The sequence below is a fragment of the Chrysemys picta genome, chromosome 1 (assembly GCF_011386835.1).
Source record: "Chrysemys picta bellii isolate R12L10 chromosome 1, ASM1138683v2, whole genome shotgun sequence".
NCBI lineage: Eukaryota > Metazoa > Chordata > Testudines > Emydidae > Chrysemys > Chrysemys picta.
In genome coordinates, this window is record NC_088791.1 from 96,972,581 (window position 1) to 96,984,812 (window position 12,232).

Genomic DNA, 12,232 nt, shown 5'->3' on the forward strand with positions numbered 1-12,232 from the left:
TATTTCAGGCCTGCTTCCCCTTCTATTGAAATCAAGCTCCCATGAATGTCAGCAGAAGAAAAGTCAGACTGCTAATCAGCTCACCCACCATAGGCGGTAAGAGGGCTCCCTCTTTCTGAATTAAAAGGATCCGACACACCAGTTGTTCTTGGCCAGGAAAAGTTGTCTGACTCGTGGGAGTCTGCTTTGCAGATGGCACCGAGAGCTGTTTGGGGAAGTGGAGGAGTTGGTCAGAGGGGAACAGAGGGCTAATGACTGATGTTATTTGGTGCCCCTACAAAAGGTGATGGTTACTCCATCCGGGCCCAGTGGGAGGTTGGGGAGGGAGAAACTAAAGACAAAAACATGGTAAACAGGATGAAATGGGCTTCTACTTCAGAGGCCTGCATCTTTAACTCCATAGGACTCTTTCAAACACATGCTACGGCCAATTCCAATGTGCTTTGGATCCCATGCTGCAGTTAAGCGGCCATCTGGTGGAAATTTTTGCAAAGTAAATTCATTAAATCTAAGCACCGAGGAACCTGAGGGATGAAGAACAGATTTTGCCTGATCCAAATCCTATGGAAGTCAACTGAAAGATTCCCATTAACTCCAGTGAGCTTTGAATCAGACTCACAGAGCCTAGCATGCTGCCGGCAGGGGCTGTGGAAACTTTTCAAAAGGCCCTGGCAATGGATTTCACACCTGAGCTGCAACATCTGTTTCTCTCCCAGAGAAGGGTTTTCCCACATAAGATCTGCTAATCCACCGCATTTCTGATCGACTGTATGCTCTGTTATTCTGGTCCTGCTTGCCCCTCCAGCTCCTTTCTCCGTGCAGCTGCACCCTGACCTGCAGCACTTCTTACTGTTCCACTCCTAAGCGCTCACACAGTTCTGTTCATGCTGCTGATTCCTGACCTGCACCTCTCCTGCCATTGCAGGCCGCCTCTGCCAATACCCATTATGCTGACCTGCAAACCCCACTGCTGTTCCAGTCCTGGAGTCTCCCACAAGTTTCTCAGTGCACTGCAGTTCCCGCCTGACCAGCAGTAACGCAAATCAGGAGTGGGCTGGGTCATTATGTAACATGCCCCAGGCCAGTGTTATGTGGCATAAGGTTGAGCGACTTTGATGAAACACAGTAATTATCCTGAAATGTACAGCCGAGGGTATCACTGCTGTTATGAAATAAACCTTACATGGAAAAAACTGGTGGTTCTGCTGGAGAAGTGGAAGGGCAATTAACTCATGTATCTCCTTGGTGTTGTTAACGTGCATGCAATGTCACTGCCTGCCAATCAAAAGCTTCATTTTTGTCCTGCATTTTAAAGCCATTTGATCAAGGATGGCAATGAAGTGGAACAAATAACACCAACAAACCCACTTGATATATTTGTGTAGAGGAGGGAACATCTATATAATTTACATAGCTTGTCCATGTTTCAGTGATTAATTAGCTTGTGTGTGCATCTAAAGTATTAAGTAGTATCATTATTTAAAGTATATATTTTATATTGCCATAAACATATGGGTAATGCCATTAATTTAGTACACAACAGATGTGCAGACTCTATTATTGCTTTTCAGTAGTGGGCTGAAGAGTCATCACATTCTCTCTCTCCAGCCACCTTCGGTTTCTAAGCTGATAAAATTTCCTCCGCTTGCGCTTGATTTTTTTTTTTTTTAACAAAAAGGAAAAACAAATTACAATTCATCAAGTCAAGGGACGGGCCTTGCTGTGCTGGCTGCATCATTTACAAGTCGAACAACTGACTGGGCTCTCGGCTGGAACCGTTTGGGGTGAAAATGTGTTTGTAGTGACATGCAGTAATGGAATCCCTGACATCCTTTGAGTCCTCTGCAAGGACTTGTCATAGCTACTACCGGGATTTGACAAGCTCAACAGGGATGCAAATTGAAACAGAGCTGGGTTACTCCAACGCCTGCCTCAGTTCCAGAGACACCAGAGTTAAGACATAAAGGTCCAGTCTACACTGTGGAAATTGACTGCGTTGCATGTCCCACTTACAACACAGAAGAGCCCAACATTGTTAAAATGGAGTTAAGCCCGGCCGTATGGATGGGACTGCATTGTTTTTTAAGCATGTTTCAGAACTGATCTAAAGAACAGGCTTTAGCATGATTCAGGGCTATGGTTAGAACAGGGTATGGTGCTGCCAATACTGAGGCTTCATCTATGCTGGCAATTCTTAGGAAATCTCCCACCGTTGCACTACAGCCAGTGGCATAGATGGTGGGGATGCTAATGGAGACAGGCCACTAGAGTTTTTACCACCATCGATGACAATGATAAAAAATTGGTGGCTGATTGACATTAGTGTTTCCACCATCACTGGTGGTAGAGCCATGACAGAGGACATCTCAGACACTCTCAGCAGAGATGCAGCCTGAAAGAGCAGACCAAGTTTTAACCAGGCCCAAACATGATAGATATTTTTGTGTAAAAGGGGCCAAAATTCCAGTGTATGACTGAGTTTAACCATTGTGCTAAGTATGGTTAACACCCAGCTGTGGCCAAACTGGATTCCAACACAGTTGGTCAACCAGTGTGGACAGAGGCAAAGTGTGTTAGGCTAGAACATATTTTGTGAGTATCATTCTAAATCCCTACCTAAGCCAGTTGTGCTGCCTCGGTTTGGTCCTGTTCATACTGGCCATCCAAGCCATATTAGAACCTACTTCGGACCCAAAAGAGTGGAAATCATGCTGGAGCACAGTTCTTACTTAGACTAAGTTCTTTGGGCCCACGGACTGTCTCTTACTATGTGTCTGTACAGTGCTTAGTGCAACAGGGCCCTGGCCCATGACTGGTATCTCTGTGCTGTTGTATTACAAATAATAAATCATAATTATTAACCTCTGTTGTAAGGTGTATCGATGGGGCCAAACTACAGCTGGTCAAAAATGAGCTGTTTTTTGACAGAGAATTGGGTATTTATTTCTTTTGGTGGAAAACGGCTGCTTTCTGCAGAAAATTTCAACTTTTTGTCAAAATCCCGAACAATCAAAAATGTTGATTTTCAATCTTTTCAATAAAAAGTTGAAATTTTCTGCAGGAACAAAATACTCATTTCTGATTAGCTCTACGCCAAACGGACCATTGGTCCTGTTTGAATCTAAGCAGTTGAGTTTATCATGCCAAGGCATCTGCATGGAATTTGGCTCTAATGGAAAAAATCTGGTCCTGGTATGCACCTGGTTGCATTAGGCCTGAATTTGGCCCTCAGGCCTTTTTTCCAGGAGGAGGAGATGTTAATATAAAGTAAATAATAAGGGTATTTTTTTTTTAGGTGAAAGGTCCCAGGGTATATTATTGGGTTGTAATTTCCAGGTGTTCTTGGACTTCACACTGTTGCTATGCACAGGTCACATAGACCCAGGTCCTCAAAGGTATTTACATGCCTAGCTCCCACTGAAATCAGGTGAGACTTGAAGTCAATGGGAGTTAGGCACCTAAATACCTTTGAGGATCTGGGTCATTGTTTCTTGCCTGTTTAAATAGTGCAGCTCTCTGTCCCGGGGCTCTGGAGCCTTTGTGGCATACTGCATTCCCAAAAGGGGGGAGGGATAGCTCAGTGGTTTGAGCATTGGCCGGCTAAACCTAGAGTTGTGAGTTCAATCCTTGAGGGGACCACTTAGGGATCTGGGGCAAAATCAGTATTTGGTCCTGCTAGTGAAGGCAGAGGGCTGGACTTGATGACCTTTCAGGATCCCTTCCAGTTCTATGAAATCAATTGGTAAGGGGTGGCAGTAGGCAGCCATGGCTATAAGCAAAGTAATTCTCCAAAATATCTTTGGTTTCAAGTTAAGATTATATTCATATGTGTGTATCAAATATGCTGGGCCTGAACTCTCCTGACCAATGAATTCCCAGATTCCTGCAAGGGCACAAGGGTACAAATTCTATTTAAGTCACACCAAACAGACTTAGAAAGAGGGAAAGTTTTCATTAAGTAGTAGAAGTGGTGCTTACCCAGGGCAAGTTCCAGCTGTGGCTCTGATCCCATGGCTGGAGCTGCTTTGGCATGGCTCCAGCTAGTCCTTGGTGTACTGTTTAGGCAGGTCCTAGCAGAGGGTTTCTTTAAGATCTCCTCAATAGAAAAAGACAGAGCAGGCTTCCCCCGACTGTCACATTCCCCAGAGTCACACATCTTCATCCCACTAGGAGGAAAGAAGACCAACTCCAAATCTCTTTTTGGGTGCAAAAGGGAAGAAAAAAGCCACACCACTGGAGTGCTCTCTGCTGCTTGCTTATTCCAAGAGCAATACAGGTGAGTGGGTGTATTCCTCTCCTTACCGGCACTCTCCTGAACTAAATCAGTGGCAGAGGGAACAATGGAAACGACTGGTGTGTGAGAGAGCCCACACCGTCTCTTTCTGATCCCAGGAACCCACTTCAAGGCCAACAATAGCTCCTGAGTTTCTATCAAAGTAGCACCAGATGACGATGGGGAAAAAAATCTAAACAGCCCCCAAACCGCTGCAGCTTTAAAGGGCTCTGCACAATCTCATTGTAATCCCAGGAGGAGGAGTGTTCCCTGCACAGTCATGGCAAAAATGCCCAGGAAAGAGTCGCTTCACTTAGGTGAATAATGTTTGCGGGACAATTATCTTCCTTTTCGCTTTTCCACAATAATCCATTAGAAGTCCCAGTATCTTTTTTCTTGTACTAATATGACTTGAGAAAATAACTGAATGCTAAGTCAACGCATTCCTTTGTGCCCAGTTACTAACAGGAGGGGCACAATGTAAACTTTCCAAAAATATTAGACTGTCTCATGCAGAGAGAAAAGGACCTTCCCCAGCCTGTAACTCGCAGGTTTACTGCTGCCCCTTCAACCACAATCTTTGAGTCAGGTTTTCTCCTCTTCCAAACACAGAACCCTTTGAAACTTCCACACAGGCCCTTGTCAGCGTCTTCCCTTCAAACCAGCCATGCCAGAAGGAGAAATCCCTGTCAAGCCGCCTGCACAAAAGTGCTCCCCTTTTTCTCAGCTCTGCAGCAGGGTTGGTTGAGGAATCTCCCACGAGTTGTCTCCTCCTTCCAGCTGGGTGTCTAAACCAGGGGGAAAATTCCCTGGATAACGCTGAAGAGTTCCAGTTATTCCCCTCTGCCCCACTTCTTTGTTCTCATTAACCTTTATTTAACGAAGAACATGCAATTTTTTAACCTTGGTAAATCCTCCGGGGATTGCCCTTGCCTTTTACATTTTCCCCAGTCTGGTTCCCTTTTTCTGCTTGTTCCCCTTTTGTGCTTTCCTTATCTGTCTCCTATAATTGTATCGACAGGCCCTTCCTTATTTGTCCAATGAACTGACAATCCTTGAGCTGATTTCCCATCATGCGATCCCTTGGTGGAACTACGACCAAAATTACTGTGTAACCAGGGGGCAATAAAACACACCTGATAAGATGAAAGACGTGCTTTTTCCAGGGATTCTGGAGACCGGGCAAGCAGCGAGGGAAGGGGGGAAAAGGGTGGTGGAAAGGCTCAGAATGCTGCAGTGAGTCACAATGAAGCATATTTAGTGATCTGACTTTATTAATCAAATTTCTCCACAGGAGGGTGAGCAAGCAACTCTTTCATACTGATAAAAAAGGGAGGAGTTGAAAACGGGTCGTGTTTTTCTTTCTTCCCGCACATCCTTCTCTCTACTGTATCTGTTCGTGTAAAAGATGCCCCTACTTCTTCCTGGGCAAGGGACAATCTAGCCCTCCTCATATGAGACAGCTCTCTGGTTAAGGGAACCCTTGGATTTCTTTCAGTACAAGGGGTACCTCTCACCCATCCTCATATGGGATACCTTTGTAGGTAAGAGATGCCTTAGCCATTCTCCTGGAGAGAGTACCTTAACATCCTAGCCGTCTTTGCTTGTTGACCACTTTGCTTAAGGGCGTTGCCATGTCTTTCTGACCCGCCTTTTGGAAGGTTGGGTGAATGCGCCTGGCCAGTCTAGCGCACTAGCTCCATCAGTAGCTCTGCCTGGGCTCTCTGAGCATGGGGTTTCATTTCAGCGCTGTGTTTAATTAGAACAGCGCTTTGTGATTCAGGGCAGTCTTGTCTTTATGGGCAGGGGTGGGAGTGTGTTTGTGCAGGGGGATGGGGAGAACATCTGACATCTCTGGACTTGGTCTTGCTAACCCATGTAGAGTGTGCTTGCTCTTTCCCCTGTGATTCTTGACCTGTAAACTGGAAACCAGTTTGAACGGATTCTGTTTAGGGAGAAAGGGCAAGGACAACCCTGGTGCAGTATAAATGCTCTATTGATGCAGTGACTCTCTGATGTCTACTATGCCAGTTTTATCAGACACAGGGCAATGGCTCATGCACAGGTAGCCTTAGGGTATCTCTACACTGGAATAAAAGACCTGCGGCATGGCTGCAGGCTGTCCTGAGTCAGCTGATTTGGGGCTGTGGGGCTAAAAATTGCAGTGTAAATTTAGACTTGGGCTGGAGACCAGGCTGAGGGACTCTCCCCTCTCCTCCCATGGAGTCCCAGAATCCAGGCTCCAGCCTACGCCCAAACCTCTACACTGCAGTTAAAAAGCCCAGTAGCCCGAGTCCTGCGCCAAAGTCAGCTGACACAAGCCAGCTGTGCATGTTTAATTGCAAAGTAGACATGCCCTCAATATTGTTCTTCGGGCCAAGCCTCCCTCCACCTTTATCAAGGACTCTCTGAACTGGAGCAGCAAAGATCAAAGCCCACTCCAGTGGATTTGCCTACCTTCTGTAGTTGCTGGGAGAAGCCCAGGCAAGGCCGTGGCAAGCTTTGTCCTGGGTTTGTAGTTGCAAACATTCCTCTTTACTTCCAAAAGGGCTGATCTTTGGAGGTATGAGAAAGGTGGGGAATTGCAGGGAGATGCATGACTCATCGCAAAATGCCTTATGAAAGGGTCAGTTAATACAGAGGACAGCAGCTGTGTGAGTGAGCTAGGATTATTTCAGGGCAACAAATGGCCCACCCACTGGTCACTCTCCCCAGCCAATTCAGTTCAGTACACTTTTTTGGCAGGACAAGAGGTCAGATAGTCAGGTGGCATTACTCCATTTGTATTTATACCACCTGAGGATCTGGCCCCAAGAATACAAGGGTTGCCTACTTTAAATGCTACTCTAAAGAAATAAGAATTGGAGACTGTAGTATATACAAGTCTTCCAGGTCAGTGCAACACTTTTATTCAAAATGACATTAACAATCTGACGGATAAAACCCAGATCTATTATCTTACTCAGAGAACCCCCTAAACTCCACCTGTCTCCATGTTTCTCTCTAGCCTACTTCCTGTTAGATACCTACAGGGTCAACAACATAGCTCTATGCTACAAAACCCTAATTGCGGAATGCAGTGTGGTTTAGTGGATAGAGCACTGCACCTGGACTCAGGAGAGCTGGGCTGTATTCCTGGCTGTCTGTGACCTTGCACAAGTCACTTCACCTCCCTGTGCCTCAGTTTCCCCAATCTATAAAGTGGGGATTATGCTGGTGACCTCCACTTTGAGATCTCCTGTTGAAAGTTATAAGAACTAGGAATTCTATGTGAGACCTAGGTATTATTATTATGCCTCAGTTCATACCTTTACATTTCTAAAGACCCTGCTGTTTGCAGAGTCTATAGACATTTTGTGGTCAGCTGAGTTCAACTGAGGTGCATGCACACGTGCATGCATGTGTGCGCGCGCACACACACACACACAGCTTTCTAATGGAGACTTGACTTTTATTCTTCCTTGTTGCATTGTTCTCCTTATTTACTATGAAGCTGGTTCTGTCTGAAAGTATCATTTTGCTCTTTGTCTGTGGAAAAACATAACCAACCAAGGACGGTGACAAACTCTGAGGTGGGGAAGTAGGGTGGGCGGAGTAAGGGCTAAAGGTACAGGGTTATGCAGTTACTGGGTGTAGTGATACCCAGGCCTTGAGTGCTACAGGTTTTGTTGAGGGTGTTTGTGTGTGTTTTTACAGTTCCGCTTGAACTGGAAACCCAGATGACTTTCAGCAGCTACAATTACTGAGTTAGCTAATTTAGATTGTAAACTCCTGGGGGCAGCAACCACATCTTCCTCCAGAATGGCTGAGCACCAGAGGCAGTTCTCTAAGGGGAATCCATGCAGTGGTGAGTCCCTCTTCTGGTTTTGCCTATATCAACCAAATCTACAGGTGTTTAAAAGCTTAGCTTCTGAAAAGTTGAGAATCCTAGGTCATGTGGACTTGAAATCTAAGTGGGCTCCACAGTTCAGAGTCTGTTATTATAGAGAGCCTGTTACAAGGGAGAGAACTGTTAGCTAGCGAAGTCTGTGCTGGTGGCAGACAAGAAGAAGGTTCCCTTCTCTCCCTTCAGTCTCTTTCTCCCTTCTATATCTAAAGAGAAGAATTCAATGAGATTCCACCTGAAGCTGTGGATTCAATTTTCCTACGCACCTCCCTTAGCTCCTGCCTTAACAATCTGTGGTCACATACAGTCAGAATGGCCAGCTGTCACTGGGAATGGACCTCATGGCTAGCAACTCCACAGCTTGAGCCTGGTCAGCAATCAGGAGCCATTCTAGCCACTCGAAGGCACTGGCACACATAGGCACAAGCCATTTGCTAGGTGCAGAGCAGCTGTAAATTGTCGATGTCATCTCTGAATCATCATCTCCTTGTAGGTTGTCTTCCATCCTTTACACCTTACTGGAGTCTGACAGTCTCCTCAGTGACAGTCGCAACGATCTTCTCAAAGCTCAACAGCTGGCAACAATCCAAGCAGAAAGCCCTTGTGACCAGCCTTCCGGAGTGCTTTTAACCTTAGGTGTATTGGCCCTGTTGTCTCTGTAGCTATTCCAACAAGCCCATACATTAGAAATGGTAATAAAGCGGCCCTGTGGGTTTGAACTGATAACATTTATGATGTTTTATTTTACGACACAATGATCATCGACCGACAGTGGAGATGGCATCACCTGTCCTCGAGGTGAAATGGACTCAGAGAGCTATTGTTCCATGGTAAGGAAGCGAGTGAGTAAATAAATAAATAGTAACAACAACAAAGGGATTGGAAAATAGAGAAGAGCCAATAGTTTGAGTCTAGGACAGGGGTAGGCAACCTATGGCACGCGTGCCAAAGGCGGCACACAAGTTGATTTTCAGTGGCACTCACATTGCCCGGGTCCTGGCCACCGGTCCGGGGGGCTCTGTCTTTTAATTTAAATGAAGCTTCTTAAACATTTTAAAAACCTTATTTACTTTACATACAATAGTTTAGTTATATATTATAGACTTATAAAAAGAGACCTTCTAAAAACATTAAAATATATTACTGGCACACGAAACCTTAAATTAGAGTGAATAAATGAAGACTCGGCACACCACTTCTGAAAGGTTGCCAACCCCAGGTCTAGGACATTGATTATACAGTTTGGTGATGGGCTTTAACAATTTCAATTCAAGTTGAAGTTATTTTCACCTTTTATAATGCTGAGGAGTTTTTTTTCCCCCTAAAAACTTTATAAATGTTTTCCACTGGGGGAAAAATCCAGTACAAATCCATGCAACTTTATTTAACCTGCTGCTTGAGTCCAGGTGCCTTTTTGTGCTGCACAGCTGCTGTTGTTATGTATGGGTGGGTATAGCTGGAGAGTTCAAAGGGGCACCCTTTCCGTGGCAGTGCAGGGCTTTGAATGCTAATCAGAACACAGAGCTGCCTGCTGCAGGTAGAAGCTCGGTCTGGTTTTTGTACTGTTAGGTAAATGCAAAGTTATATAAACAAGAACGTACGTGATTAACACGAGCTCTCCTGGCAGTAGTGTGGAGAACACACGTCTGTCTTTTGTTATGATATGGCAGCTCTTTGTATGGTAACAATGGAATCCTTGAAGGTAATAGCCCAGGGGATTGATAACAGAATCAAATAGGGAGCATATCACCTTCAACTTATTATTTCATAGTGTCATAAAGTTTAAGGCCAGAAGGCATGATTAAATCATCTAGGACAGGGCAAGTAAATTTCACCCGGATACCGCTGTATTAAGCCCAAAGACTTTACATCGACTAAAGTATTTCAGTCCTCAGGAGACTAAACTGTGCGGCCTCAGGTTGGTAGTGAATAAATGTGTTTAGTTATGCAAGCAAATGAGCTTTCCGTGTCCTGGAGCAATGCTGCATCACCCAGATGTGGAGAGGACATTCAGCCCCTCCATCCACCAGACCCTTCTGCTGTGTTGTCATTGTTATTATTTGTATTGCAGCATCACTGATGGGTATCAATCAAAGATCAGGGCCCCATTCTGCTAGGGGCTTTACAGAGTAGAGCTAGGATACAATTTTGTCCAACCCTTTTTCTTGGCAAAAAGTTTCAGTGACTGAAATGTCTTGGCGTTCGTGTCAGTTTCATTTAATTGCTTATGTTATTAAAAAAAATTCTGAAAAAATGGCAACATTTCATTTTGGTATTTTTGAAATGCAAAGTTTTCATTTCAAAATTTCCTTTAAAAACATCAGAAACATTTTCAAATGCTCAAAATCAAAATGAAATGTTTCGGTATTGTTGAAGCCAAACATTTCGTTTAACTTGAAATGAATTTTATTTTCAACTTTTTGATTCATCAAAAATCTCAAAACATTTCATTTTCAGTTTGACCCAAAACGAATCCCACCCTCACCCCAGTTTTTTGGACTTGACAGTGAACCAAAACACCTGTTATTTACACGGCTCTAGTACAGACACACACAAAAAGTCTATTCTACTCCGGTTCTTATATCTCCCTTGTCACTGTAGCCTCTGAACACTTTCTATTGGTGCATTAAGCAACATGACTCACGTCTGTCACATGTGTTTCATCCTCTCCCCAGGGGAAGAATTGTACATGCAGGGAAATGTTTTGGTGTGGTAGGATTTTTTTTTTATGTGCGTGCTGCTGTGTGTTTATGTTAGAGAGGCAGGTTGAAGACGTGTGCCTTGCACTGGGAGTGGAGGAGGGTGAGGTTTGTGAGGCCCTTAGAACCTCCCGCACTGATGAGCTTTACCCTTATGGCAGAAATTTCCATTGTGCCAGAGAAATGGCAGCTCTCAACCATGGTCTTCTTCCCAGCGCTTTAGGCAGCTGTTCAGAACCTGCTCACTTACCATGTAAAGATTTGGTTTATGCTGCATCTTTCATGCGCTAGATTTTCTCAAGCAATAATTTAGGTACTGGTTGTTAAGCAACCGTGAAGACAAACAGAGCAGCCATTATGTGACCTTCAACTTCTGCCACCACTGCCAGATAAGCTGAAGGCTGTGTCAAAAATTAGCATCACATCCAAAGTGTACCACCACCACCCAACTTTGCCCATTTACGTTCCAGCCAAACTAGCATTTGGTATATTCCATTTCTTTCCAACCATTGTTATTTTACGTAGGGCTGGGCAAACACTATGGCAAATAAATTCTGCTCTCATCCCTGTCACCGAATGCCTGCCCAAACCTATTCTTATTGGTGCACTCTTTATGAGGGTTAATCCCTTGTAAAGGTGCTAGAGAGTCTAACTGGTTGAGCAAACAGTGCTTGTTCTATTTATAGATTGTTAATGTGTGACTATGTCTGTGACTTCAGAATGGGCTTCTGGGGTTGGTAGAATAGTACATGCTATAGGAAGGATTTAGCTGAAAAGAAAGGACTCTGAAGTATTAGATGAAGTAATTTTGAGTGTCACCCCTGTTTACCTTAGCCTTTATGAGTAATCATTTCAGAGAGAACCTGAGCTTTGGAGAGGTTATAAAACTCAGCACAAAGGGTATATTGACAATCACTGGAGACAGGGAGAAGTCAAGGCAGGGTGCATTTTCCAGGCTTCCTGGTAAGCTCTGGTATGGAGATTTGGGGTTGGAGTGGGGTTGCCTATGACAGTCATGTGAGTTCCAAGGAGAATCCCTCTGATGGTCATGTGATTTTCAGGGGCCTGCATCTGCTCACTGAGATCTAGAGGAATCACGCTGTGACTTTGTGAAATCCATGGGCTAGCCTCTTCTATATCCATTTGTGATCCATGCCTCAGGCTCCCTCTGACTAAAGATTTGATTTTTCTCTGTTATAAGCTTGAGATTTTGAGGATGGGAAGCCTTCCAGTGGCCATATGAGTTCCAGAAGTATAGGACACTTTCTGATATCCGTATGAAATCAGAGGCATTCACGTGGAGGAGGAATGAGGGGGGCAGGGAGTGAACCTCTGATAGCAGCATGTGACTGGGGGAGGAGGAGGGGAATATCT

General features: G+C 44.6%; 1 protein-coding gene across 2 annotated transcripts in view; it reads right to left on the reverse strand.

Annotated features, from left to right (window-relative positions):
- The window catches only part of ISX (intestine specific homeobox), a 38,247-nt gene extending 33,020 nt beyond the window's left edge, over window positions 1-5,227 (reverse strand). For both annotated transcript variants that reach the window (XM_065564514.1, XM_024100070.3), the window contains exon 1: window positions 3,979-5,227. In XM_065564514.1, coding sequence (XP_065420586.1) covers window positions 3,979-4,162 — 184 coding nt within the window. In that variant the 5' untranslated portion in view covers window positions 4,163-5,227. The remainder of the gene's footprint in view (window positions 1-3,978) is intronic.
- Window positions 5,228-12,232: the final 7,005 nt, after the last annotated feature.